The sequence below is a fragment of the Ranitomeya imitator genome, chromosome 5 (genome assembly GCF_032444005.1).
Source record: "Ranitomeya imitator isolate aRanImi1 chromosome 5, aRanImi1.pri, whole genome shotgun sequence".
Lineage (NCBI taxonomy): Eukaryota > Metazoa > Chordata > Amphibia > Anura > Dendrobatidae > Ranitomeya > Ranitomeya imitator.
The window spans coordinates 11,445,951-11,472,819 of record NC_091286.1 but is presented as its reverse complement, the minus strand read 5'-3'; the positions used below and the strand labels follow the sequence as shown (position 1 = coordinate 11,472,819).

The 26,869-nt window shown below is 54.1% G+C and overlaps 1 protein-coding gene across 2 annotated transcripts in view; it reads left to right on the top strand.

Moving 5' to 3' along the window:
- The window catches only part of BTBD9 (BTB domain containing 9), a 170,261-nt gene that overhangs the window by 106,584 nt on the left and 36,808 nt on the right, over nt 1-26,869 (top strand). The window contains exons 7-8 of one of the 2 annotated variants that reach the window (XM_069768300.1): nt 22,665-22,774; nt 23,151-23,340. The exons of the other annotated variant lie outside the window; for it this stretch is intronic. Coding sequence (XP_069624401.1) covers nt 22,665-22,774; nt 23,151-23,340 — 300 coding nt within the window. The remainder of the gene's footprint in view (nt 1-22,664; nt 22,775-23,150; nt 23,341-26,869) is intronic. 2 annotated transcript variants of the gene reach the window in all.

The following is a 26,869-nucleotide window of genomic DNA, read 5'->3' as shown; positions in this document are numbered from 1 at the left end:
TGTGCCGTCTGTGGAGGCGACGTGGACGCTCTGTGCCGTCTGTGGAGGCGACGTGGACGCTCTGTGCCGTCTGTGGAGGCGACGTGGACGCTCTGTGCCGTCTGTGGAGGCGACGTGGACGCTCTGTGCCGTCTGTGGAGGCGTCGTGGATGCTCTGTGCCGTCTGTGGAGGCGACGTTGACGCTCTGTGCCGTCTGTGGAGGAGACGTGGAGGCGACGTAGACGCTCTGTGCCGTCTGGAGGCGACGTGGACGCTCTGTGCCGTCTGTGGAGGCGACGTGGACGCTCTGCCGTCTGTGGAGGCGACGTTGACGCTCTGTGCCGTCTGTGGAGAAGACGTGGACGCTCTGTGCCGTCTGTGGAGGCGACGTGGACGCTCTGTGCCGTCTGTGGAGGCGACGTGGACGCTCTGTGCCGTCTGTGGAGGCGACGTGGACGCTCTGTGCCGTCTGTGGAGGCGACGTGGACGCTCTGTGCCGTCTGTGGAGGCGACGTGGACGCTCTTTGCCGTCTGTGGAGGCGACGTGGACGCTCTGTGCCGTCTGTGGAGGCCACGTGGATGCTCTGTGCCATCTGTGGAGGCGACAATGACACTTTGCCATCCCTGGATCTCTACAATGGCCGTAGAAGACGCTGTGGACGGCACCTACTGTGGAGAGGACGAGGACACACTCTGCACCTTTCTGCAGTGGAGACGTGGACACTGCCCCAACTTTGTTGACGATGACGTGCTTTGCTCCGTCTGCGGAGGTGACATGAAGGATTTCTGCTCTGACTGTGGACGTGTCATGGAGGCTCTCAGTAGAGGCGACAAGGAATCTGCACAGTCTGTGAGGGGGGCATGGAGGCTCTGCACAGTCTGTGAGGGGGGCATGGAGGCTCTGCACAGTCTGAGAGGAGGCATGGAGGCTCTGCACAGTCTGTGTGGAGGCATGGAGGCTCTGCACAGACTGTGAGGGGGGCATGGAGGCTCTGCACAGACTGTGAGGGGGGCATGGAGGCTCTGCACAGTCTGTGAGGGGGCATGGAGGCTCTGCCCAGACTGAGGAGGCATGGAGGCTCTGCACAGACTGTGAGGGGGCATGGAGGCTCTGCACAGTGTGAGGGGGCATGGAAGCTCTGCACAGTCTGTGAGGGGGGCATGGAGGCTCTGCCCAGACTGAGGAGGCATGGAGGATCTGCACAGACTGTGAGGGGGCATGAAGGCTCTGCACAGTGTGAGGGGGCATGGAGGCTCTGCACAGTCTGTGAGGGGGGCATGGAGCCTCTGCACAGTCTGTGAGGGGGGCATGGAGGCTCTGCACAGACTGAGGAGGCATGGAGGCTCTGCACAGACTGTGAGGGGGCATGGAGGCTCTGCACAGACTGTGAGGGGGCATGGAGGCTCTGCACAGTGTGAGGGGGGCATGGAGGCTCTGCACAGACTGTGAGGGGGCATGGAAGCTCTGCACAGTCTGTGAGGGGGGCATGGAGGCTCTGCACAGACTGAGGAGGCATGGAGGCTCTGCACAGTCTGTGAGGGGGGCATGGAGGCTCTGCACAGACTGAGGAGGCATGGAGGCTCTGCACAGACTGTGAGGGGGCATGGAGGCTCTGCACAGACTGTGAGGGGGCATGGAAGCTCTGCACAGTCTGAGGGGGCATGGAGGCTCTGCACAGTCTGTGAGGGGGGCATGGAGGCTCTGCACAGTCTATGAGGGGGGCATGGAGGCTCTGCACAGTCTGTGAGGGGGCATGGAGGCTCTGCACAGTCTGAGGGGGGCATGGAGGCTCTGCACAGTCTGAGGGGACATGGAGGCTCTGCACAGTCTGAGGGGGGCATGGAGGCTCTGCACAGTCTGTAAGGGGGCATGGAGGCTCTGCACAGTCTGTGAGGGGGGTATGGAGGCTCTGCACAGTGTATGAGGGGGGCATGGAGGCTCTGCACAGTCTGTGAGGGGGCATGGAGGCTCTGCACAGTCTGTGAGGGGGCATGAAGGCTCTGCACAGTGTGAGGGGGCATGGAGGCTCTGCACAGTCTGTGAGGGGGGCATGGAGCCTCTGCACAGTCTGTGAGGGGGGCATGGAGGCTCTGCACAGACTGAGGAGGCATGGAGGCTCTGCACAGACTGTGAGGGGGCATGGAGGCTCTGCACAGACTGTGAGGGGGCATGGAGGCTCTGCACAGTGTGAGGGGGGCATGGAGGCTCTGCACAGACTGTGAGGGGGCATGGAAGCTCTGCACAGTCTGTGAGGGGGGCATGGAGGCTCTGCACAGACTGAGGAGGCATGGAGGCTCTGCACAGTCTGTGAGGGGGGCATGGAGGCTCTGCACAGACTGAGGAGGCATGGAGGCTCTGCACAGACTGTGAGGGGGCATGGAGGCTCTGCACAGACTGTGAGGGGGCATGGAAGCTCTGCACAGTCTGTGAGGGGGGCATGGAGGCTCTGCACAGTCTATGAGGGGGGCATGGAGGCTCTGCACAGTCTGTGGGGGGGCATGGAGGCTCTGCACAGTCTGTGAGGGGGCATGGAGGCTCTGCACAGTCTGTGAGGGGGCATGGAGGCTCTGCACAGTCTGTGAGGGGGGCATGGAGGCTCTGCACAGTCTGAGGGGACATGGAGGCTCTGCACAGTCTGAGGGGGGCATGGAGGCTCTGCACAGTCTGTGAGGGGGCATGGAGGCTCTGCACAGTCTGTGAGGGGGGCATGGAGGCTCTGCACAGTCTGAGGGGACATGGAGGCTCTGCACAGTCTGAGGGGGGCATGGAGGCTCTGCACAGTCTGTAAGGGGGCATGGAGGCTCTGCACAGTCTGTGAGGGGGGATGGAGGCTCTGCACAGTCTATGAGGGGGGCATGGAGGCTCTGCACAGTCTGTGAGGGGGCATGGAGGCTCTGCACAGTCTGTGAGGGGGCATGGAGGCTCTGCACAGTCTGTGAGGGGGCATGGAGGCTCTGCACAGTCTGTGAGGGGGCATGGAGGCTCTGCACAGTCTGTGAGGGGGGCATGGAGGCTCTGCACAGTCTGTGAGGGGGCATGGAGGCTCTGCACAGTCTGTGAGGGGGCATGGAGGCTCTGCACAGTCTGAGGAGGCATGGAGGCTCTGCACAGTCTGAGGGGGGCATGGAGGCTCTGCACAGTCTGTGAGGGGGGCATGGAGGCTCTGCACAGTCTGAGGGGGGCATGGAGGCTCTGCATAGTTTGAGGGGGCATGGAAGCTCTGCACAGTCTGTGAGGGGGCATGGAGGCTCTGCACAGACTGTGAGGGGGCATGGAAGCTCTGCACAGTCTGTGAGGGGGGCATGGAGGCTCTGCACAGTCTATGAGGGGGGCATGGAGGCTCTGCACAGTCTGTGGGGGGGCATGGAGGCTCTGCACAGTCTGTGAGGGGGCATGGAGGCTCTGCACAGTCTGTGAGGGGGCATGGAGGCTCTGCACAGTCTGTGAGGGGGGCATGGAGGCTCTGCACAGTCTGAGGGGACATGGAGGCTCTGCACAGTCTGAGGGGGGCATGGAGGCTCTGCACAGTCTGTGAGGGGGCATGGAGGCTCTGCACAGTCTGTGAGGGGGGCATGGAGGCTCTGCACAGTCTGTGAGGGGGCATGGAGGCTCTGCACAGTCTGAGGAGGCATGGAGGCTCTGCACAGTCTGAGGGGGGCATGGAGGCTCTGCACAGTCTGTGAGGGGGGCATGGAGGCTCTGCACAGTCTGAGGGGGGCATGGAGGCTCTGCATAGTTTGAGGGGGCATGGAAGCTCTGCACAGTCTGTGAGGGGGCATGGAGGCTCTGCACAGACTGTGAGGGGGCATGGAAGCTCTGCACAGTCTGTGAGGGGGGCATGGAGGCTCTGCACAGTCTATGAGGGGGGCATGGAGGCTCTGCACAGTCTGTGGGGGGGCATGGAGGCTCTGCACAGTCTGTGAGGGGGCATGGAGGCTCTGCACAGTCTGTGAGGGGGCATGGAGGCTCTGCACAGTCTGTGAGGGGGCATGGAGGCTCTGCACAGTCTGTGAGGGGGGCATGGAGGCTCTGCACAGTCTGAGGGGACATGGAGGCTCTGCACAGTCTGAGGGGGGCATGGAGGCTCTGCACAGTCTGTAAGGGGGCATGGAGGCTCTGCACAGTCTGTGAGGGGGGATGGAGGCTCTGCACAGTCTATGAGGGGGGCATGGAGGCTCTGCACAGTCTGTGAGGGGGCATGGAGGCTCTGCACAGTCTGTGAGGGGGCATGGAGGCTCTGCACAGTCTGTGAGGGGGCATGGAGGCTCTGCACAGTCTGTGAGGGGGCATGGAGGCTCTGCACAGTCTGTGAGGGGGGCATGGAGGCTCTGCACAGTCTGTGAGGGGGCATGGAGGCTCTGCACAGTCTGTGAGGGGGCATGGAGGCTCTGCACAGTCTGAGGAGGCATGGAGGCTCTGCACAGTCTGAGGGGGGCATGGAGGCTCTGCACAGTCTGTGAGGGGGGCATGGAGGCTCTGCACAGTCTGAGGGGGGCATGGAGGCTCTGCATAGTTTGAGGGGGCATGGAAGCTCTGCACAGTCTGTGAGGGGGCATGAAGGCTCTGCATAGTCTGTGAGGGGGCATGGAAGCTCTGCACAGTCTGTGAGGGGGGCATGGAGGCTCTGCACAGTCTGTGAGGGGGCATGGAGGCTCTGCACAGTCTGTGAGGGGGCATGGAGGCTTTCAGCGCCAATTGTGGATTCTTATAGTGCGGATTGTAGAGGTGATGTGGGCGCTGTGTGTGGAGGCTTTCTGCCATGTTTGTGACGGTGTCATGGAGACGCTCTGTGTGGAGGAGAGGAGGATGTGCTCTGCGCCATGTGTGGAAGCTGTCTGGGCCAGCTGTGAAAGTGATGGGGATAGTGTCTGTCTCATATTACAGGAGATGTGCAGGTCCATTGACTTCCTCAGGGTAGGTCATCCGTATAAGAGCAATTGGGGTCTGACACCCGCCACACCACCAGTCACTTGTCCACTCGGGCTCCTGCCTGGTGTACGCAGCGCTCCGAGCCGGACGACGCAGCTCTGTACTGTACGCAGCGCTCCGAGCCGGATGACGCAGCTCTGTACTGTATGCAGCGCTCCGAGCCGGACGGCAGAGATCCGTACTGTACGCAGCGCTCCGAGCCGGACGACGCAGCTCTGTACTGTACGCAGCGCTCCGAGCTGGATGGCGCAGCTCCGTACTGTACGCAGCGCTCCAAGCCGGACGGCAGAGATCCGTACTGTATGCAGCGCTCCGAGCCAGACGGCAGAGATCCGTACTGTACGCAGCGCTCCGAGCTGGATGGCGCAGCTCCGTACTGTACGCAGCGCTCCAAGCCGGACTGCAGAGATCCGTATTGTACGCAGTGCTCTGAGCTGGACAGCAGAGATCTGTACTATATGCAGTGCTCTGAGCTGGACAGCAGAGATCTGTACTGTATGCAGTGCTCTGAGCTGGACAGCAGAGATCTGTACTGTATGCAGTGCTCTGAGCTGGACAGCAGAGATCTGTACTGTATGCAGTGCTCTGAGCTGGACAGCACAGATCTGTACTGTACACAGCACTCCAAGCCGGACGACGCAGCTCTGTACTGTACGCAGCGCTCTGAGCTGGATGGCAGAGATCCGTACTGTACACAGCACTTCGAGCCGGACAATACAGATCCGTACTGTACGCAGTGCTCCGAGCCGGACAGCAGAGATCCGTACTGCACACAGCGCTCCGAGCCGGACAGCAGAGATCTGTACTGTACGCAGCGCTCTGAGCTGGATGGCACAGATCCGTACTGTACGCAGCGCTCCGAACCAGACGACGCAGCTCTGTACTGTACGCAGCGCTCCGAGCCAGACAACGGAGCTTTGTACTGTACGCAGCGCTCCGAGCCGGACGGCAGAGATCCGTACTGTACGCAGCACTCCGAGCTGGATGGCGCAGCTCCGTACTGTACGCAGCGCTCCAAGCCGGACGGCAGAGATCCGTACTGTATGCAGTGCTCTGAGCTGGACAGCAGAGATCCGTACTGTACGCAGCGCTCCGAGCTGGACAGCTGAGATCCGTACTGTATGCAGTGCTCTGAGCTGGACAGCACAGATCTGTACTGTACACAGCACTCCAAGCCGGACGACGCAGCTCTGTACTGTACGCAGCGCTCTGAGCTGGATGGCAGAGATCCGTACTGTACACAGCACTTCGAGCCGGACAGCACAGATCCGTACTGTACGCAGCGCTCCGAGCTGGACAGCACTGATCCGTACTGTACGCAGTGCTCCGAGCCGGACAGCAGAGATCCGTACTGTATGCAGCGCTCAGAGCCAGACGGTGCAGCTCCGTACTGTACACAGCGCTCCGAGCCGGACAGCAGAGATCTGTACTGCACGCAGCGCTCCAAGCCGGACGGCAGAGAGCTGTACTGTACGCAGCGCTCGGAGCTGGATGGCACAGATCTGTACTGTACGCAGCGCTCCGAACCAGACGACGCAGCTCTGTACTGTATGCAGCACTTCGAGCCGGACAGCACAGATTCGTACTGTACGCAGCGCTCCGAGCCAGACGACGCAGCTCTGTACTGTACGCAGCGCTCCGAGCCAGACAACGCAGCTCTGTACTGTACGCAGCGCTCCGAGCCAGACGACGCAGCTCTGTACTGTACGCAGCGCTCCGAGCCGGAAGGTGCAGCTCCGCACTGTACGCAGCGCTCCGAGCCGGATGACGCAGCTCTGTACTGTACGCAGCACTCCGAGCCAGACGGCAGAGATCCGTACTGTATGCAGCGCTCCGAGCCAGACGACGCAGCTCTGTACTGTACGCAGTACTCCGAGCTGGATGACGCAGCTCTGTACTGTATGCAGCGCTCCGAGCTGGATGACGCAGCTCTGTACTGTACGCAGCTCTCCGAGCTGGATGACGCAGCTCTGTACTGTATGCAGCGCTCCGAGCCGGACAGCACAGATCTGTACTGTATGCAGCACTCCGAGCCAGACGGCAGAGATCTGTACTGTACACAGCGCTCTGAGCCGGACAGCACAGCTCCGTACTGTACGCAGCACTCCGAGTCGAACGACGCAGCTCTGTACTGTATGCAGCGCTCCGAGCCAGACGGCAGAGATCCGTACTGTATGCAACGCTCCGAGCCGGACTGTGCAGCTCCGTACTGTACGCAGCGCTCCGAGCCGGGCAGCACAGATCCGTACATTTGGTGCCCGGTCTTGGTTGCTGGAGCTCAGTTTCCATTGACTTCAGTAAAAGCTGAGCTGCAGTACCTGAGAACAGCCACTATACAGTGTGTGACGCTGCAGCTTAGCTCTGTACAGTCACAGATGTGTAACAGGGAACAGCAGAATAGTGAGTGCAGCTCTGGCAGCCACATTCTGCTACTGTGACCATTTGCACTTAGAATTCTCTTTTTTGTAGAAGATACTTACGGGGGCGGCTTCATGGTCTTCCATCCCGGCCCAGGCACAGGGTGGGCGAGTGGGTTTCATTAGGGCGGAGTGTAATGGTCGCATAGCCGTGTGGCTGCCATAGTCCGGGAATAACACGCAGTGGTGGCGTCTGACACCTTAGTGCTGATGTGGGAAGACGGTTGTCAGGCTGCCACAATCCGTTACAATGTAGCGGTCAGTTCTAGCAGCGGCCGCGCATACTGCACAGCTTCTGATTTGGGCTGGAGTTCCCCTTTAAGGTTTGTGTGTGGCCGGAGTGGCGCGGAGAGCGCTGCAGCGGAGGCGTCTCTCTCCATCCTCCGTGGCACGAGTCCTCTCCTGTCTAATAGACCCTCATCCATTTTGGTGTCAGGCTTCCTCAGCGACGGCGCCGTTATGATAATCTATGCGCTGCGGCGGCTGCTTGTTCACAGGTGACGGACATAAAGCATCGGGCGGCGGTCTCTGTGTCATCCGTATCCGAGGTCTGCGCTCCACCGATATCCATCATCACCGGCTCCTCGGCGATGGATGGATACCGGGACGGGTACAGAATAGCTCCAGCTCAAATAATGTTTACTGAGCGCCATAAACTCCCGGAGATCAACGGGCGCCGGCCGCACACTCACAGCTCACTAAATGTCCGCTCCGAGGAATTACAGCTTATTATTTGTAGGAGAAATGTGATTTTATGATGAACAAACAGCTGCAGTCCTCACTGCAGGAAGAAAGTAATGTGTGTACCAGCAGAATGGTGAGCGCAGCTCTGGAGTATAATACAGGATGTAATGTATGTACACAGTGACTGCACCAGCAGAATAGTGAGTGCAGCTCTGGGGTATAATACAGGATGTAACTCAGGATCAGTAGTGTATGTACACAGTGACTGCACCAGCAGAATAGTGAGTGCAGCTCTGGGGTATAATACAGGATGTAATGTATGTACACAGTGACTGTACCAGCAGAATGGTGAGTGCAGCTCTGGGGTATAATACAGGATGTAACTCAGGATCAGTAATGTATGTACACAGTGACTGCACCAGCAGAATGGTGAGTGCAGCTCTGGAGTATAATACAGAATGTAATGTATGTACACAGTGACTGTACCAGCAGAATAGTGAGTGCAGCTCTGGGGTATAATACAGGAGGTAACTCAGGATCAGTAATGTAATGTATGTACACAGTGACTGCACCAGCAGAATAGTGAGTAAAGCTCTGAGGTATAATACAGGATGTAACTCAGGATCAGTAATGTATGTACACAGTGACTGCACCAGCAGAATAGTGAGTGCAGCTCTGGGGTATAATACAGGATGTAGCTCAGGATCAGTAATGTAATGTATGTACACAGTGACTGCACCAGCAGAATAGTGAGTGCAGCTCTGGAGTATAATACAGGATGTAACGCAGGATCAGTAATGTATGTACACAGTGACTGCACCAGCAGAATAGTGAGTGCAGCTCTGAAGTATAATACAGGAGGTAACGCAGGATCAGTAATGTAATGTATGTACACAGTGACTGCACCAGCAGAATAGTGAGTGCAGCTCTGGGGTATAATACAGGAGGTAACTCAGGATCAGTTATGTAATGTTATGTACACAGTGACTGCACCAGCAGAATAGTGAGCGCAGCTCTGGAGTATAATACAGGAGGCAACTCAGGATCAGTAATGTAATGTATGTGCACAGTGACTGCACCAGCAGAATAGTGAGTGCAGCTCTGGAGTATAATACAGGATGTAACTCAGGATCAGTAATGTAATGTATGTACACAGTGACTGCACCAGCAGAATAGTGAGTGCAGCTCTGGAGTATAATACAGGATGTAGCTCAGGATCAGTAATGTAATGAGGGATGTTATTCTGGATTATCTCAATGAGAATAACTGTTTAACTCCATATCAGCATGGGTTTATGAGAAATCGCTCCTGTCAAACCAATCTAATCAGTTTTTATGAAGAGGTAAGCTATAGACTGGACCACGGTGAGTCATTGGACGTGGTATATCTCGATTTTTCCAAAGCGTTTGATACCGTGCCGCACAAGAGGTTGGTACACAAAATGAGAATGCTTGGTCTGGGGGAAAATGTGTGTAAATGGGTTAGTAACTGGCTTAGTGATAGAAAGCAGAGGGTGGTTATAAATGGTATAGTCTCTAACTGGGTCGCTGTGACCAGTGGGGTACCGCAGGGGTCAGTATTGGGACCTCTTCTCTTCAACATATTCATTAATGATCTGGTAGAAGGTTTACACAGTAAAATATCGATATTTGCAGATGATACAAAACTATGTAAAGCAGTTAATACAAGAGAAGATAGTATTCTGCTACAGATGGATCTGGATAAGTTGGAAACTTGGGCTGAAAGGTGGCAGATGAGGTTTAACAATGATAAATGTAAGGTTATACACATGGGAAGAAGGAATCAATGTCACCATTACACACTGAACGGAAAACCACTGGGTAAATCTGACAGGGAGAAGGACTTGGGGATCCTAGTTAATGATAAACTTACCTGGAGCAGCCAGTGCCAGGCAGCAGCTGCCAAGGCAAACAGGATCATGGGGTGCATTAAAAGAGGTCTGGATACACATGATGAGAGCATTATACTGCCTCTGTACAAATCCCTAGTTAGACCGCACATGGAGTACTGTGTCCAGTTTTGGGCACCGGTGCTCAGGAAGGATATAATGGAACTAGAGAGAGTACAAAGGAGGGCAACAAAATTAATAAAGGGGATGGGAGAACTACAATACCCAGATAGATTAGCGAAATTAGGATTATTTAGTCTAGAAAAAAGACGACTGAGGGGCGATCTAATAACCATGTATAAGTATATAAGGGGACAATACAAATATCTCGCTGAGGATCTGTTTATACCAAGGAAGGTGACGGGCACAAGGGGGCATTCTTTGCGTCTGGAGGAGAGAAGGTTTTTCCACCAACATAGAAGAGGATTCTTTACTGTTAGGGCAGTGAGAATCTGGAATTGCTTGCCTGAGGAGGTGGTGATGGCGAACTCAGTCGAGGGGTTCAAGAGAGGCCTGGATGTCTTCCTGGAGCAGAACAATATTGTATCATACAATTATTAGGTTCTGTAGAAGGACGTAGATCTGGGGATTTATTATGATGGAATATAGGCTGAACTGGATGGACAAATGTCTTTTTTCGGCCTTACTAACTATGTTACTATGTAATGTATGTACACAGTGACTGCACCAGCAGAATAGTGAGTGCAGCTCTGGAGTATAATACAGGATGTAACTCAGGATCAGTAATGTAATGTATGTACACAATGACTGCACCAGCAGAATAGTGAGTGCAGCTCTGGAGTATAATACATTACATTACTGATCCTGAGTTACATCCTGTATGTACACAGTGACTGCACCAGCAGAATAGTGAGTGCAGCTCTGGAGTATAATACAGGATGTAACTCAGGATCAGTAATGTATGTACACAGTGACTGCACCAGCAGAATAGTGAGTGCAGCTCTGGGGTATAATACAGGATGTAACTCAGGATCAGTAATGTAATGTATGTACACAGTGACTGCACCAGCAGAATAGTGAGTGCAGCTCTGGGGTATAATACAGGATGTAACTCAGGATCAGTAATGTAATGTATGTACACAGTGACTGCACCAGCAGAATAGTGAGTGCAGCTCTGGGGTATAATACAGGATGTAACTCAGGATCAGTAATGTAATGTATGTACACAGTGACTGCACCAGCAGAATAGTGAGGTGGCGGGGTGCTCGCTGCAGCTTGTGCTGTGTTTGGAGCTGTCAGGAATACTGAGCGGATTCCTTTGCCTTTGAGGTGTGAGGCTCCCGCCGAGCGCAGAGTTTGGGGATTCGCAGCTGGTCGCGTCTTCAGTGAAGGACACATCTGTTTCCATTACGTGGCAGCACGTTGGCGCGCTCGGCATTGGTCGGCGCCGGCCCTTGAAGCTGTCATTATCCGGCTGGAATTCTTTGTGGGGCCGATGGCCGACCGTTCTGTCATCTCGTGTCCTGCAGTTTCTTCCATCACTGGAAGGATGCGACGTGTGGCATGAAGTGTAATCGGCTCGGACGCACACTGCGCCGAATATGCTGCTTCCGCAACCGATGTTATTAGTCTCACAACGGATTTATTTCCCGGGACAATACGGCTGTGATTATTCTGCTGGAGGCCGGGGGAGGGGCAGGATCAGGGACCCCCGACACATGTCCGGCAGTCACTATACTGAAGTAGGGGGATATTATCCCAGAATCCGGCAGATTGTAGAGGTGTTAGAACATGGCCGAGCCATCGCCTCTATCAAAGATAATCAGAATAAGGATGTGATTTCCCATTAAAACTCATCTGGGAACTTTGCTAGGACTGCATCTTACAGGGATGGCGGGGCGGACCGAACGTGGGGATGGCGGGGCGGACCGCACCCGGGGATGGCGGGGCGGACCGCACCCGGGGATGGCGGGGTGGACCGCACCTGGGGATGGCGGGGCGGACTGCACGTGGGGATTGCGGGGCGGACTGCACGTGGGGATTGCGGGGCGGACTGCACTCAGGGATGGCTGGGCGGACCGAACCAGGGGATGGCGGGGCGGAGCGCATCGGGGGATGGAGGGGCGGACCGCACCCGGGGATGGCGGGGCGGACCGCACCCGGGGATGGCGGGGCGGACCGCACCCGGGGATGGCGGGGCGGACCGCACCCGGGGATGGCGGGGCGGACCGCACCCGGGGATGGCGGGGCGGACCGCACCCGGGGATGGCGGGGCGGACCGCACCCGGGGATGGCGGGGCGGACCGCACCCGGGGATGGCGGGGCGGACCGCACCCGGGGATGGTGGACTGCACGTGGGGATGGCGGGTTGGCCATATAGTTTGCTCCCCTGGGGTCTGTATTTGGGTTTGCTCCCCTGTGGTCTGTATTTTTGGGGGTGGTCCCCTGAGGTCTGTATTTGGGGTTACTCCCCTGGAGTCTGTATTTTTGGGAGGTGCTCCCCTGGGGTCTGTATTTGGGAGGTGCTCCACTGGGGTCTGTATTTGGGAGGTGCTCCCCTGGGGTCTGTATTTGGGGGGTGCTCCCCTGTGCTCTGCATTTTTGGGGGTGCTCCCCTGGAGCCTGTATTTGGGGTTACTCCCCTGCTATCTGTATTTTTGGGGGTGATCCCCTGGGGTCTGTATTTGGGGGTGCTCCCCTGGGGTCTGTATTTTTGGAGGTTGCTCCCCTGAGGTCTGTATTTGGGGTTACTCCCCTGGAGTCTATTTGCGGGGGTGCTCCCCTGGAGTCTGTATTTGCCGGGGTGCTCCGCTGGGGTCTGTATTTTTGAGGGGTGCTTCTTTGGGGTCTGTATTTGGGGGTGCTCCCCTGGGGTCTGTATTTGGGGGTGCTTGCTTCCCTGGGGTCTGTATTTTTGGGGGGTGGTCCCCAGAGGTCTGTATTTGGGGTTACTCCCCTGGAGTCTGTATTTGCGGGGGGTGCTCCCCTGGAGTCTATTTTTGGGGGTGCTCCCCTGAGGTCTGTGTTTGGGGTTACTCCCCTGAGATCTGTATTTGGGGGGTGCTCCCCTGTATTCTGTATTTTTGGGGGTGCTCCCCTGGAGTCTGTATTTGGGGTTACTCCTCTGCTATCTGTATTTTTGGGGTGCTCCCCTGGGGTCTGTATTTGCGGGGGGTGCTCCCCTGGAGTCTGTATTTTTGGGGGTGCTCCCCTGAGGTCTGTATTTGGGGGGTGCTGCCCTGTATTCTGTATTTTGGGGGGTGCTCCCCTGGAGTCTGTATTTGGGGGTGCTGCCCTGTATTCTGTATTTTTGGGGGTGCTCCCCTGGAGTCTGTATTTTTGGGGGTGCCCCCCTGGGGGTCTGACTTTATTTAGGGTATCGGGCTGGAATGATCGGGGGTCAGCGCCTGTAATTATCACCTGGTGATCATGTCAATGAGTGACAGGTGGATGAATGGTATGTTACTGTCACCACGGGGGGCCGGAGCAGGGTAATATTCAGCATCACGCGGGGGGATTTTACTGGAACATTCTGCACTGTTCAATAATAAATGTTACACCGCTGCCTGGTGAAGTGCTAAAACACATCCCATCCGAGGACGCGGCCTCATCCCCTGCGCTGAATTATTGATTGTAGAGCTGACACTCGTCATTCTCCGCTACCTCCACTTGGAGGCGCTGTTGCTCCGATGCAGCGGGCGCCATCATTCTCCGATATTCCGTCTTCTTTCCTGTGAAGTCTGTGGATATTATTGTACAGGGAGCAGCGGAAGATTCATTTATTGTAATGTGGCGCAGACGTACGCTCCGCCGTATCAGTCCTCATTGTCACCTGTAATTCTGTCACCTGCGCAGTCTGGAGAAATCATCAGAAGCCACAAGTCCTTGAGTCATCCTCATCTGCTGGGAATCTGCTCCTGGGAAAGCTGGGTGACTGAGGTAAGAGGAATAGTACACCGCTTTCCTGGGCTCCTGAATGATTAGTCTGCCTAGTGATGGAAAAGTAAAGAACACCGGACAATCAGGAGTCCGGGAAAGCGCTGTGCTCGCTGTTATAACCGTTACTACAGCCCCATAATAACACAAGCCCCGTAAGATAAGTCCTGGCTCATCCCCGCAGCTCAGCTTTTCAAGACTCCTGAATGGTAAAATTACTTTTTACTGCATCAGTGGTAACAATGTATCACTGTGTTAGTGCAGATGTAGCACTGAGTGTGAGTGCGGGGTGATGACCTCCGGCAGACGCAGGGGCAGCCCATACACACCCCATGTCACCCAGCTTTCCCAGGAACAGATACGATGAAGAATTGACCTCACAGACATCCTGACAAGAGGGTCTTTATTTCTGGGGGTCACATTTGAAATTCGGGGCCAGTGACATGTTTGGCGCAGCTCCTGTCGTACAGCTCGGCGATGATGAAGCCGTTTCCTCCGCTGTTTATGTCCCTCCCGCGTTGTCCAGTCATCTCGCTGCCGTCCGGTCACTCGCTCGAGGTCTCCAGCGCCGCGGTATATAGCGGAAGGTCCACACTGGATGAGAAATGTCCGCGGCCTCCGGAATCGCTGATACCCGGTCACTCGCTCGAGGTCTCCGGTGCCGCGGTATATAGTGGAAGGTCCACACTGGATGAGAAATATCCGCGGCCTCAGGAATCGCTGCCGTCCGGTCACTCGCTCGAGGTCTCCAGCACCGCGGTACATAGCGGAAGGTCCACACTGGATGAGAAATGTCCGCGGCCTCCGGAATCGCTGATACCCGGTCACTCGCTCGAGGTCTCCGGTGCCGCGGTATATAGCGGAAGGTCCACACTGGATGAGAAATGTCCGCGGCCTCCGGAATCGCTGATACCCGGTCACTCGCTCGAGGTCTCCGGTGCCGCGGTATATAGCGGAAGGTCCACACTGGATGAGAAATATCCGCGGCCTCAGGAATCGCTGCCGTCCGGTCACTCGCTCGAGGTCTCCGGCGCCGCGGTATATAGCGGAAGGTCCATACTGGATGAGATATGTCCGCGGCCTCAGGAATCGCTGATACCCGGTCACTCGCTCGAGGTCTCCGGCGCCGCTGTATATAGCGGAAGGTCCATACTGGATGAGATATGTCCGCGGCCTCAGGAATCGCTGATACCCGGTCACTCGCTCGAGGTCTCCGGCGCCGCTGTATATAGCGGAAGGTCCATACTGGATGAGATATGTCCGCGGCCTCAGGAATCGCTGCCGTCCGGTCACTCGCTCGAGGTCTCCGGCGCCGCGGTATATAGCGGAAGGTCCGCACTGGATGAGAGATGTCCGCGGCCTCAGGAACCGCTGCCATCCGGTCACTCGCTCGAGGTCTCTGGCGCCGTGGTATATAGCGGAAGGTCTGCACTGGATGAGATATGTCCGCTGCCTCAGGAATCGCTGCCTTCCGATCACTCGCTCGAGGTCTCCGGCGCCGCGGTAAATAGCGGAAGGTCCGCACTGGATGAGAGATGTCCGCGGCCTCCGGAATCGCTGCCATCCGGTCACTCGCTTGAGGTCTCCGGCGCCGCGGTATATAGCGGAAGGTCCGCACTGGATGAGAGATGTCCGCGGCCTCAGGAATCGCTACCGTCTCCGGCGCCGCGGTATATAGCGGAAGGTCCGCACTGGATGAGAGATGTCCGCGGCCTCAGGAATCACTACCGTCTCCGGCGCCGCGGTATATAGCGGAAGGTCCGCACTGGATGAGAGATGTCCGCGGCCTCCGGAATCACTGCCGTCCGGTCACTCGCTCGAGGTCTCCGACGCCGCAGTATATAGCGGAAGGTCCGCACTGGATGAGAGATGTCTGCGGCCTCAGGAATCGCTACCGTTTCCGGCGCCGCGGTATATAGCGGAAGGTCTGCACTGGATGAGAGATGTCCGCGGCCTCAGGAATCGCTACCGTCCGGTCACTCACTCGAGGTTTCCGGCGCCGCGGTATATAGCGGAAGGTCCGCACTGGATGAGAGATGTCCGCGGCCTCCGGAATCGCTGCCATCCGGTCACTCGCTCGAGGTCTCTGGCGCCGTGGTATATAGCGGAAGGTCTGCACTGGATGAGATATGTCCGCGGCCTCAGGAATCGCTGCCTTACGATCACTCGCTCGAGGTCTCCGGCGCCGCGGTAAATAACGGAAGGTCCGCACTGGATGAGAGATGTCCGCGGCCTCCGGAATCGCTGCCATCCGGTCACTCGCTTGAGGTCTCCGGCGCGGCGGTATATAGCGGAAGGTCCGCACTGGATGAGAGATGTCCGCGGCCTCAGGAATTGCTACCGTCTCCGGCGCCGCGGTATATAGCGGAAGGTCCGCACTGGATGAGAGATGTCCGCGGCCTCAGGAATCACTACCGTCTCCGGCGCCGCGGTATATAGCGGAAGGTCCGCACTGGATGACAGATGTCCGCGGCCTCCGGAATCACTGCCGTCCGGTCACTCGCTCGAGGTCTCCGACGCCGCAGTATATAGTGGAAGGTCCGCACTGGATGAGATGTCCGCGGCCTCAGGAATCGCTACTGTCTCTGGCGCCGCGGTATATAGCGGAAGGTCCGCACTGGATGAGAGATGTCTGCGGCCTCAGGAATCGCTACCGTTTCCGGCGCCGCGGTATATAGCGGAAGGTCTGCACTGGATGATAGATGTCCGCGGCCTCAGGAATCGCTACCGTCCGGTCACTCACTCGAGGTTTCCGGCGCCGCGGAATATAGCAGAAGGTCCGCACTGGATGAGATGTCCGCGGCCTCAGGAATCGCTACCATCTCTGGCACCACGGTATATAGCGGGAAGAAAAACATTAGACTTGAACAAAGAAGATCCAGGAAAACATACTCAGATGGGAGGTAAGAACATTTCTAAAACAATCCACAGCGAGGAGATTGGAACAAAACAAAATCCTCTAAAGTGCATGCTCGCAAACGCCAGAAGCCTGACAAACAAGATGGAAGAACTAGAAGCAGAAATATCTACAGGTAACTTTGACATAGTGGGAATAACCGAGACATGGTTAGATGAAAGCTATGACTGGGCAGTTAACTTACAGGGTTACAGTCTGTTTAGAAAGGATCGTAAAAATCGGAGAGGAGGAGGGGTTTGTCTCTATGTAAAGTCTTGTCTAAAGTCCACTTTAAGGGAGGATATTAGCGAAGGAAATGAGGATGTCGAGTCCATATGGGTCGAAATTCATGGAGGGAAAAATGGTAACAAAATTCTCATTGGGGTCTGTTACAAACCCCCAAATATAACAGAAACCATGGAAAGTCTACTTCTAAAGCAGATAGATGAAGCTGCAACCCATAATGAGGTCCTGGTTATGGGGGACTTTAACTACCCGGATATTAACTGGGAAACAGAAACCTGTGAAACCCATAAAGGCAACAGGTTTCTGCTAATAACCAAGAAAAATTATCTTTCACAATTGGTGCAGAATCCAACCAGAGGAGCAGCACTTTTAGACCTAATACTATCTAATAGACCTGACAGAATAACAAATCTGCAGGTGGTCGGGCATCTAGGAAATAGCGACCACAATATTGTACAGTTTCACCTGTCTTTCACTAGGGGGACTTGTCAGGGAGTCACAAAAACACTGAACTTTAGGAAGGCAAAGTTTGAACAGCTTAGAGATGCCCTTAATCTGGTAGACTGGGACAATATCCTCAGAAATAAGAATACAGATAATAAATGGGAAATGTTTAAGAACATCCTAAATAGGCAGTGTAAGCGGTTTATACCTTGTGGGAATAAAAGGACTAGAAATAGGAAAAACCCAATGTGGCTAAACAAAGAAGTAAGACAGGCAATTAACAGTAAAAAGAAAGCATTTGCACTACTAAAGCAGGATGGCACCATTGAAGCTCTAAAAAACTATAGGGAGAAAAATACTTTATCTAAAAAACTAATTAAAGCTGCCAAAAAGGAAACCGAGAAGCACATTGCTAAGGAGAGTAAAACTAATCCCAAACTGTTCTTCAACTATATCAATAGTAAAAGAATAAAAACTGAAAATGTAGGCCCCTTAAAAAATAGTGAGGAAAGAATGGTTGTAGATGACGAGGAAAAAGCTAACATATTAAACACCTTCTTCTCCACGGTATTCACGGTGGAAAATGAAATGCTAGGTGAAATCCCAAGAAACAATGAAAACCCTATATTAAGGGTCACCAATCTAACCCAAGAAGAGGTGCGAAACCGGCTAAATAAGATCAAAATAGATAAATCTCCGGGTCCGGATGGCATACACCCACGAGTACTAAGAGAACTAAGTAATGTAATAGATAAACCATTATTTCTTATTTTTAGGGACTCTATAGCGACAGGGTCTGTTCCGCAGGATTGGCGCATAGCAAATGTGGTGCCAATATTCAAAAAGGGCTCTAAAAGTGAACCTGGAAATTATAGGCCAGTAAGTCTAACCTCTATTGTTGGTAAAATATTTGAAGGGTTTCTGAGGGATGTTATTCTGGATTATCTCAATGAGAATAACTGTTTAACTCCATATCAGCATGGGTTTATGAGAAATCGCTCCTGTCAAACCAATCTAATCAGTTTTTATGAAGAGGTAAGCTATAGGCTGGACCACGGTGAGTCATTGGACGTGGTATATCTCGATTTTTCCAAAGCGTTTGATACCGTGCCGCACAAGAGGTTGGTACACAAAATGAGAATGCTTGGTCTGGGGGAAATTGTGTGTAAATGGGTTAGTAACTGGCTTAGTGATAGAAAGCAGAGGGTGGTTATAAATGGTATAGTCTCTAACTGGGTCGCTGTGACCAGTGGGGTACCGCAGGGGTCAGTATTGGGACCTGTTCTCTTCAACATATTCATTAATGATCTGGTAGAAGGTTTACACAGTAAAATATCGATATTTGCAGATGATACAAAACTATGTAAAGCAGTTAATACAAGAGAAGATAGTATTCTGCTACAGATGGATCTGGAAAAGTTGGAAACTTGGGCTGAAAGGTGGCAGATGAGGTTTAACAATGATAAATGTAAGGTTATACACATGGGAAGAAGGAATCAATGTCACCATTGGATCCCCAAGAAGGACTTGGGGATCCTAGTTAATGATAAACTTACCTGGAGCAGCCAGTGCCAGGCAGCAGCTGCCAAGGCAAACAGGATCATGGGGTGCATTAAAAGAGGTCTGGATACACATGATGAGAGCATTATACTGCCTCTGTACAAATCCCTAGTTAGACCGCACATGGAGTACTGTGTCCAGTTTTGGGCACCGGTGCTCAGGAAGGATATAATGGAACTAGAGAGAGTACAAAGGAGGGCAACAAAATTAATAAAGGGGATGGGAGAACTACAATACCCAGATAGATTAGCGAAATTAGGATTATTTAGTCTAGAAAAAAGACGACTGAGGGGCGATCTAATAACCATGTATAAGTATATAAGGGGACAATACAAATATCTCGCTGAGGATCTGTTTATACCAAGGAAGGTGACGGGCACAAGGGGGCATTCTTTGCGTCTGGAGGAGAGAAGGTTTTTCCACCAACATAGAAGAGGATTCTTTACTGTTAGGGCAGTGAGAATCTGGAATTGCTTGCCTGAGGAGGTGGTGATGGCGAACTCAGTCGAGGGGTTCAAGAGAGGCCTGGATGTCTTCCTGGAGCAGAACAATATTGTATCATACAATTATTAGGTTCTGTAGAAGGACGTAGATCTGGGTATTTATTATGATGGAATATAGGCTGAACTGGATGGACAAATGTCTTTTTTCGGCCTTACTAACTATGTTACTATGTTACTATGTTACCATTACACACTGAATGGGAAACCACTGGGTAAATCTGACAGGGAGAAGGACTTGGGGATCCTAGTTAATGATAAACTTACCTGGAGCAGCCAGTGCCAGGCAGCAGCTGCCAAGGCAAACAGGATCATGGGGTGCATTAAAAGAGGTCTGGATACACATGATGAGAGCATTATACTGCCTCTGTACAAATCCCTAGTTAGACCGCACATGGAGTACTGTGTCCAGTTTTGGGCACCGGTGCTCAGGAAGGATATAATGGAACTAGAGAGAGTACAAAGGAGGGCAACAAAATTAATAAAGGGGATGGGAGAACTACAATACCCAGATAGATTAGCGAAATTAGGATTATTTAGTCTAGAAAAAAGACGACTGAGGGGCGATCTAATAACCATGTATAAGTATATAAGGGGACAATACAAATATCTCGCTGAGGATCTGTTTATACCAAGGAAGGTGACGGGCACAAGGGGGCATTCTTTGCGTCTGGAGGAGAGAAGGTTTTTCCACCAACATAGAAGAGGATTCTTTACTGTTAGGGCAGTGAGAATCTGGAATTGCTTGCCTGAGGAGGTGGTGATGGCGAACTCAGTCGAGGGGTTCAAGAGAGGCCTGGATGTCTTCCTGGAGCAGAACAATATTGTATCATACAATTATTAGGTTCTGTAGAAGGACGTAGATCTGGGGATTTATTATGAAGGAATATAGGCTGAACTGGATGGACAAATGTCTTTTTTCGGCCTTACTAACTATGTTACTATGTTACTATGTCTGCACTGGATGAGAGATGTCCGCGGCCTCAGGAATCGCTACCGTCTCCGGCGCCGCGGTATAGAGCGGAAGGTCCGCACTGGATGAGAGATGTCCGCGGCCTCCGGAATCACTGCCGTCCGGTCACTCGCTCGAGGTCATCGGCGCCATGGTATATAGCGGAAGGTCCGCACTGGATGAGAAATGTCCGCGGCCTCAGGAATCGCTACCGTCTCCGGCGCTGCGGTATATAGCGGAAGGTCCACACTGGATGAGAGATGTCCGCGGCCTCAGGAATCGCTACCGTCTCTGGCACCACGTTATATAGCGGAAGGTCCGCACTGGATGAGAGATGTCCGCGGCCTCCGGAATCACTGCTGTCCGGTCACTCGCTCGAGGTCTCCGACGCTGCGGTATATAGCAGAAGGTCCGCACTGGATGAGAGATGTCCGCGGCCTCAGGAATCGCTGCTGTCTGGTCACTCGCTCGAGGTCTCCGACGCCGCGGTTTATAGCGGAAGGTCCGCACTGGATGAGAGATGTCCGCGGCCTCAGGAATCGCTGCTGTCCGGTCACTCGCTCGAGGTCTCCGACGCCGCGGTATATAGCGGAAGGTCTGCACTGGATGAGAGATGTCCGCAGCCTCAGGAATCGCTGCCGTCCGGTCACTCGCTCGAGGTCTCCGGCGCCGCGGTATATAGCGGAAGGTCCACACTAGATGAGAGATGTCCGCGGCCTCCGGAATCACTGCCGTCCGGTCACTCGCTCGAGGGTTCCGGTGCCGCGGTATATAGCGGAAGGTCCACACTAGATGAGAGATGTCCGCGGCCTCCGGAATCGCTGCCGTCCGGTCACTCGCTCGAGGTCTCCAGTACCGCGGTATATAGCAGAAGGTCCGCACTGGATGAGAGATGTCCGCGGCCTCAGGAATCGCTGCCGTCCAGTCACTCGCTCATGGTTTCCGGTGCCGCTGTATATAGCGGAAGGTCCACACTGGATGACACATGTCCGCGGCCTCAGGAATCGCTGCCGTCCGGTCACTCGCTCGAGGTCTCCGGCGCTGCTGTATATAGCGGAAGGTCTGCACTGGATGAGATGTCCGCGGCCTCAGGAATCGCTGCCGTCCGGTCACTCGCTCGAGGTCTCCGGCGCCGCGGTATATAGCGGAAGGTCTGCACTGGATGAGAGATGGAATCGCTGCCAGCTGACGGCCGGCCCGGTATCATACGCCTGCTCCGAGCTCCGGCTGCTCCCAGTTTTCCAGTTTCTTTTCTTTTTGGACTTCTTGAATTTCATTTTTTATGGTGATTTTTAATTTATAACATTCATAATTCTGCGTAGTTTGGGGGTCTGGTTTTTTTGTTGTTGTCCCGTGTTGGTGACCATGAGAAAAATACCAGAAAAGACCCCCACAATACTCCGAGCATCGAGCCATGGTAAAGAACATCTGTCCAAAACTCCTTGAAGACTTTTCAGTATTTTACTATTTATATTAGTCTGAATCCAAGAAGTTCTGTAAAAGAGCCACGATAACGCCACGGAAAATGCTGGCAAATGACCCATGGGACTCGAGGCTGAGCTCGGACCCCTCCGCCTCACAGGGGGATTACAATAGGATAGGGGGTCTGGGGCAGCAGAATGGAGGGGCAGGAGGAGGAGAGCGGCGGTGAGAGGCAGAGACGCCGTGTCTTGTCACTTTCCATCTCCACCTCGCTGATCTCCGTCCCCGGGGGTCACCTTCCTCTCCGGCGCCCCATATTGCTCTCCTTCGGATTAATTTAAAGCTTCGTCTTGGGTTTATTAGAGGAGACGTGCGCAGGTGGAGCGGAGATGGGACCGCGGAGTGATGTGCTGCCTTTCATCATAGGGCGCCAAGGTGACCCCGTACTCATCTTGAGCTGCAGGATTGTTGTCGGCCCTCATCCCCCTGATCGCTCCTGTAATACGGGGGGGGGGGGCACTTAGTTTTACCCACGTGGAAACAGGTGTGAACATGACACTTCCCAGAATGCAAATCCCCAGAGCAAGCTATGCAGACACTGAACAAGCAGGGGGTGCTGGGAGATTTCTGCTCCGGAGCTGCTGGATATGCCCATATCACCTATCGTTTTCACTGTTCTCCAGTCACATCCAAAGCTGCATTCAGAAATGTGATGGTTACGGGTGTTTAACCCTTTTGTGTCGTCTCACTGATTTTAGCAGCTAGAAAGGGATAATACGAGCGCCATTGTCGGCCCCTCTCTAATGTCGCCCCCCCATGTCTTTCAGATACGTCCGGATCGTGGGCACCCACAACACCGTGAATAAAGTCTTCCATCTGGTTGCCTTCGAGTGCATGTTCACCCACAAGAGCTTCATTCTGGAGCGAGGTCTGATGGGTAAGAAATAATTGGGGTCTCCTATAAGTATGTAGGGGTCTGCATTATATATAAATCCGGGGGTGGTCACTCATTGCCCCATAGACTAAAGCATTGGAGCAAAGAGGAGCAGCAGCGTCTGATGAAGCAAGGGGTGGATTTCTGACTACATCAGACCCCAATAGACAGTGCAGCAAAGCTGGAGTCGCTGCTCATCACGGCGTCCTGGAGCTCCGGAGAATGGACGGAATGTGGCAGATGTGGACAGTGGTTGTCATGGCGATAAGCAGCAGCTGCTACAGTGTAGAATGCCGGGTGCAGCAGTGACCACAGGGGGCGCTGTCATGGTGGTGAGGTCCTGCCCCACATAATGCATTACTGCTTCTGTGTCTTCTAGTCCCCGGTGAGAACGTCGCCACCATCTCGGAATGTGCCAGTGTCATCGAGGGCGTGAGCCGCAGCCGCAACGCTCTGCTGAACGGCGACACAAAGAACTACGACTGGGACTCGGGGTACACCTGCCACCAGCTGGGGAGCGGCGCCATCGTCGTGCAGCTGGCGCAGCCGTACATGATCGGCTCCATCAGGTAATGTCTGCAGAACATCGCACCATCTGCTGCCATAGTGACAGGACTGCAGAGCATCTCACCGCCGTGTGCTGCTATAGTGACAGGACTGCAGAGCATCTCACCGCCGTGTGCTGCTATAGTAACAGGACTGCAGAGCATCTCACCGCCGTGTGCTGCTATAGTAACAGGACTGCAGAGCATCTCACCGCCGTCTGCTGCTATAGTAACAGGACTGCAGAGCATCTCACCGCCGTCTGCTGCTATAGTAAGAGGACTGCAGAGCATCTCACCGCCGTCTGCTGCTATAGTGACAGGACTGCAGAGCATCTCACCGCTGTCTGCTGCTATAGTGACAGGACTGCAGAGCATCTCACCGCCGTCTGCTGCTATAGTGACAGGACTGCAGAGCATCTCACCGCCGTCTGCTGCTGTAGTGACAGGACTGCAAAGCATCTCACAGCTGTCTGCTGCTATAGTAACAGGACTGCAGAGCATCTCACCGCCGTCTGCTGCTGTAGTGACAGGACTGCAGAGCATCTCACCGCCGTCTGCTGCTATAGTGACAGGACTGCAAAGCATCTCACCGCCGTCTGCTGCTATAGTGACAGGACTGCAAAGCATCTCACCGCCGTCTGCTGCTATAGTGACAGGACTGCAGAGCATCTCACCGCCGTCTGCTGCTATAGTAACAGGACTGCAGAGCATCTCACCGCCGTCTGCTGCTGTAGTGACAGGACTGCAGAGCATCTCACCGCCGTCTGCTGCTATAGTGACAGGACTGCAGAGCATCTCACCGCCGTCTGCTGCTATAGTAACAGGACTGCAGAGCATCTCACCGCCATCTGCTGCTATAGTAACAGGACTGCAGAACATCTCACTGCCGTCTGCTGCTATAGTAACAGGACTGCAGAGCATCTCACCGCCGTCTGCTGCTATAGTGACAGGACTGCAGAGCATCTCACCGCTGTCTGCTGCTATTGTAACAGGACTGCAGAACATCTCACTGCCGTCTGCTGCTATAGTAACAGGACTGCAAAGCATCTCACCGCCGTCTGCTGCTATAGTGACAGGACTGCAGAGCATCTCACCGCCGTCTGCTGCTATAGTAACAGGACTGCAGAGCATCTCACCGCCGTCTGCTGCTATAGTAACAGGACTGCAGAGCATCTCACCGCCGTCTGCTGCTATAGTGACAGGACTGCAGAGCATCTCACCGCCGTCTGCTGCTATAGTAACAGGACTGCAGAGCATCTCACCGCCGTCTGCTGCTATAGTAACAGGACTGCAGAGCATCTCACCGCCATCTGCTGCTATAGTAACAGGACTGCAGAACATCTCACTGCCGTCTGCTGCTATAGTAACAGGACTGCAGAACATCTCACTGCCGTCTGCTGCTATAGTAACAGGACTGCAGAGCATCTCACCGCTGTCTGCTGCTATAGTAACAGGACTGCAGAACATCTCACTGCCGTCTGCTTCTATAGTAACAGGACTGCAGAGCATCTCACCACCGTCTGCTGCTATAGTAACAGGACTGCAGAGCATCTCACCGCCGTCTGCTGCTGTAGTGACAGGACTGCAGAGCATCTCACCGCCGTCTGCTGCCGTGGGTGCGTGGAGCTGGGTACAGCGCCCCCCTCTGGCCTGTAACAGCAGTGACCGCACTGAGCTCCAGCCGCTGATGCTTATTCCTGTAAATGCTGCTGTCAATCCCTGCTAGCGGCATTTAGGGTGCACGGTCTGAGGTGCGCTCCGTTCCTTGTGCGCCCACGATGCGATTGCAGGCTGCCGATCGGCTGCAGCGTTGCTTTTCCTGTGATCCATTGACCCCGTCCGGACTTGATAGAAGACTGTCATGAACTTGTGCAGTAAACGACTTCAATTAAAAACAAAACGGAAAATGGAAACTCCAGAACTTCTGCAAGAAAATGCTATAAAGAGTGATAAAAGTGTCGTATGTGCCCCAAAATGGCAAGAATGACCTCACCGGCCCACCGCACCACAACAAGGGGGAAACTAAACGTTTCCAGAGCCACAAAAAGGCGTCAAAGCAATATTTTTTGGAGGGGAGAGGAATGTTAACAAATTTCCAATTTTTTAACTCTTTTGACCTGGAGAAACCGGCATTTTACCACCAAACAACAACGGCGGAGTTAACGGGGTTTTCTTTCACCGCTCTCTGAATTTTTTTTCTCCTTTTTGTCAGTACAATATACATTAAAGTGAACGGCGTCATCTGAAGCGACATCTCGTCCCGGAGCGCATGAGTCCTCGTACGTCTGCAGAAACGGAAGTCATGGCTCCTGGAAAGGAGAAAAATGCAAAAAGCGCAAAAATTGCCTGCAGCAGGAAGGGGTTAATGCACCATATGGTAATGATATGATATACAGCGCCTCTATAATCACTACCCGACGTAATAACCAGCAATTATAACACAGTGACCTGCACCCCATGTACCGAAATACTGTTATAAAGCCCGGCCTGTGATAATGATGGCCGCTGGTCATGTGACTCCAGGCCGCCGTCCTCATCTGCCACTGCACCCAGGAAAGTTACGCCATTTCTAAAATCTCCTTTTCCCTGTGATTTAGTGGCGGACGTGTCCATTATCTGCAGCTGAGCGGCCGGCAGAAAGCTTCTCCCCGGAATAAGTGGCCGCATAAAACGCTGCTCCGTCTCCGCCATCCCGGCAATAAAAGTGCAATTATAATGAATGTAAATAGCGGGATTTATATGGCACTACTACTTTTTAGCTCAGCCGTGCGGAACGTTCCAGCTTCCTGCAGATAATGGCGGAGAGCGACGCCAACCCCTGCAGACGGCACCGCACCGAATACAGAGCGGCGGCCACCGGATGTAGCAGAGCGGAGAGTTCACTGCTTACCTGTACTCAGAGAGTTATCACTGTTATCTGTGGTGTTACATAGGACTGCGAGTTATATTACTACATCCCGTAATCAGAGCGTTATCACTGTTATCTGTGGTGTTACATAGGACTGCAGGTTACATTACTACATTATCTGTAATCAGAGAGTTATCACTGTTATCTGTGGTGTTACATAGGACTGCGCGTTACATTACTACATTCTTTGTAGTCGGGTATCACTGTTGTTACATGGAACTGCCGGTTACATCTACTACAAGTTTAGAGCTAAGTAGCATCTAGTAATTTGTGGCTGGAGTCACCGCATGTCTCGGGATCAGTAATGTTCACTTGCTGACTGTTTCCCTGAGTGTCGGGAGGTTTGTCAATGACGTCCCCTCGGTGCATGTCGTTTCATCGGTGTATGGCGTTTTCTTCGGTGCATGTCGTCCCCTCGGTGCATGTCGTCCCCTCGGTGCATGGCGTCCCCTCGGTGCATGTCGTCCCCTCGGTGCATGGCGTCCCCTCGGCGTATGGCGTCCCCTCGGCGTATGGCGTCCCCTCGGCGTATTTCGTCCCCTCGGCGTATGGCGTCCCCTCGGTGTATGGCGTCCCCTCGGTGTATGGCGTCCCCTCTGTGTATGGCGTCCCCTTGGTGCATGTCGTCCCCTCTGTGCATGTCGT